At 54.5% G+C, this 2,505-nt stretch overlaps 2 protein-coding genes across 2 annotated transcripts; both read right to left on the reverse strand.

Annotated features, from left to right (window-relative positions):
• On the reverse strand, nucleotides 1-1,017 carry LOC135810424 (integrase/recombinase xerD homolog). The gene has a single exon (XM_065323917.1). The coding sequence runs from the start codon at nucleotides 1,015-1,017 to the stop codon at nucleotides 1-3; it is 1,017 nt and encodes a 338-aa protein (XP_065179989.1).
• A 26-nt stretch (nucleotides 1,018-1,043) lies between these two features.
• On the reverse strand, nucleotides 1,044-1,841 carry LOC135810425 (uncharacterized). The gene has a single exon (XM_065323919.1). It carries the CDS (start codon nucleotides 1,839-1,841, stop codon nucleotides 1,044-1,046), a length of 798 nt encoding a protein of 265 aa, XP_065179991.1.
• Nucleotides 1,842-2,505: the final 664 nt, after the last annotated feature.

The following is a 2,505-nucleotide window of genomic DNA, read 5'->3' on the forward strand; positions in this document are numbered from 1 at the left end:
TCAGCCGTGTGGGTACGTGCATGGGTGCGAGTTGCGTGCCCGCGTGGCGGGTTCGTACATACCTCCATGCGTTCTGTGATGCGCTTGTACCTCTGACAGCTTTTGGGTCAGCTGCGCCATGTCTGTGTCGGTTGTCCTGATGTAGCGCAAGACACTGTCGCTTCTCCATCGGCCCATTGCCCTGATTAGCCAGTCAGGGGTACCCGCCATGGCTGCAGTTGTGGCGGCACCGATGCGGAACGAATGACCAGCGTAATCGCGTGAATTGGGTGTTCTCGTGAGTGGGAGAAGCTGTCGGAGCTCTTCTGTCAGTGCCTGCCTGGTCAGCGGTCTCCCAGAGCGGTAGCGGAAGAGTGCGTCAGCGGCGTCAGACGGACAGACTGTAAAATATGCCAGGAGGGCGGCAACCGGGCAAGGTTGTGAAGTGGTACTACCGATTATCACTGCATGGCCCTGACGGATTTGGTCCGTCTTCGATTGCTTGATGTGGAAGCGGATATATGTGCGTCCTTGAGTGACATCCAGAGTCATATCCTGGCGCGTGGCATGAGTGGCAGGGTCAAACCCGGCTGGAGGCGCAGTAAATTCAGCGCATCGGAGAAATCCGAAGAAGGCGAGCACCATTGCCGCCTTGAGCATGCACTTGTCCTGCTGGTGACGCCGTTGGTCCAGGCTGAGTTGGTTGAGGAGCTTCCGCAGCAAATCAATGGTGATTGGGAGGCGAGTGCGCTGGATTGCCGGGTCAGTCGCCGTCCTCTTGATACCTCGCATAACACGTGGCAGCAGCAATGCGTTCATCGTTGGATCGCGGAATCCGGCTTCGAGATGCATGTTGCGTACTGCGGCCATGTAGACATGAATTGTCTGTGGTTGAACCGATTGTGTGAGGTGTGCTGCGAAGCAGCTGAGCATCGTGTCTGTAGCCGGCATGGGCGTCCATCTCTGCAACGCACAGAATTGCGTAAATTTCCTTTCGCCAGTGGTGTACGTGCGCCGTGTTGTCGGGGCGATTGCCATGGCTGCCAGGTCGGCGACCTCCCGCATCAGTCCAGAAGAGGGAGGCGGATTGCAGTGTCCGGGGGTTGCTTTGCCGATGGTGCCAGCTGCTGGAATGCCTGCAGGTTGAAACGAGACAGAGCATCGGCGATAGAATTCAGATGCCCAGGTACATATTTGGCAGTAATGGTGAAGCTGTGAGTTGCACAAACGAAGAACAATGCACGCAGCAGTGACATCATGCCTGGTGACTTGCTGGAGCTTGACTGCAGGCATTCGACAACGGACTGATTTTCGCAATGCAGTACTATACGTTGCTGGGACCACAGATGGCCCCAAGTACTGCAAGCCATTGCCACGGCATAGAGCTCTTTGTATCCGATGCTCTCTTCTTCTTGCTCCTTTGTCCAACTGCCCTGGATCCAGCGCTGCTCCTTGCCGTAGAATGCGCCCCAGCCGAGAGTGCCGCTAGCGTCTGTGTACAGTCCAAGGTCGGCCGACGATGTACTGCTGTTATAGAGGAGGAATGCCTTCCCGTTCCAGTGCTGGATCAGAAGCTGCCACCAGCGGATGTCTTTCCTGGCCTCGCCTGTCAGAGTGATACGGAAATAGGGCTTGGTGCGGCTAAACCTCTTGTTGATATCCCATAAGCGCCGCGTAAATGTTCTGCCTGGTACGACGACGCTCGACGCAAAGGAGAGTTTCCCCAGGAAGTGATCGAGTTTGCGTTGCGTGGTCTGGGTGCAGCGTGACAGCTCGCTGAGGATAGTGACTTTACTCCCTCGCACCCAGACGCTGATTTTTTGGAAACAAGTTTCTATACTTCCGATGGGAGAATCCGACATGGCAGTGCATTTTGGCGTGGCCAGGTCAAATTGTAGAATATCGCATTGAGTGAATTGCTTTATCTGAGAGAGGAGATGTTCGTGTCCTTGAGACCCGAAGTCCCGTTTCCATACGACAAAATTTAGGAGCTCTGCGCTCAGCGCTTTTTCAGGGTATGAATTTCGGGTTGTTCTGGTCGGGTCGCAGCGTCGCGGACTATTCCATCGTCTTCAGCGTCGCAAAACTACTGGCCATGTGAAATTACAAGGCGTTGAGACGCTTTCGTCTTCCTCTACGAGAGAATTTGTTCTGCGCCAGCATACCAAAGTATGCAATTTCGTACGCGCAGTTCGAGTGACGAGGCGTGTGCACTGTACACTGTACTGCATGCACTGACTGTGCGGTCGTTCTCGATTCTCCCATCACTCCCACTCAGTTCTGTTTCCAGCAAAAGTCCAACTTGGCGCACTTCAAATCACTAAAACTCAAGAATGGCTGGGCCGATTTGAATAATACTTGCAGATTTCCTATGTACTAGGCCTGGGAGAATCGAATGAGACCAAAATGGAAGCGATCGGAGCAAGTTTTGGAAATTGGGTGTAGTCACTACTGAGGAGCTCGCTGAGGAGCTCGCGGAGGTCCGCCAGTTTGTCGTCTGGGAGACGGGCTTCCATGCGCACCGTG

This window comes from Sycon ciliatum, chromosome 2, assembly GCF_964019385.1.
Source record: "Sycon ciliatum chromosome 2, ocSycCili1.1, whole genome shotgun sequence".
NCBI lineage: Eukaryota > Metazoa > Porifera > Calcarea > Leucosolenida > Sycettidae > Sycon > Sycon ciliatum.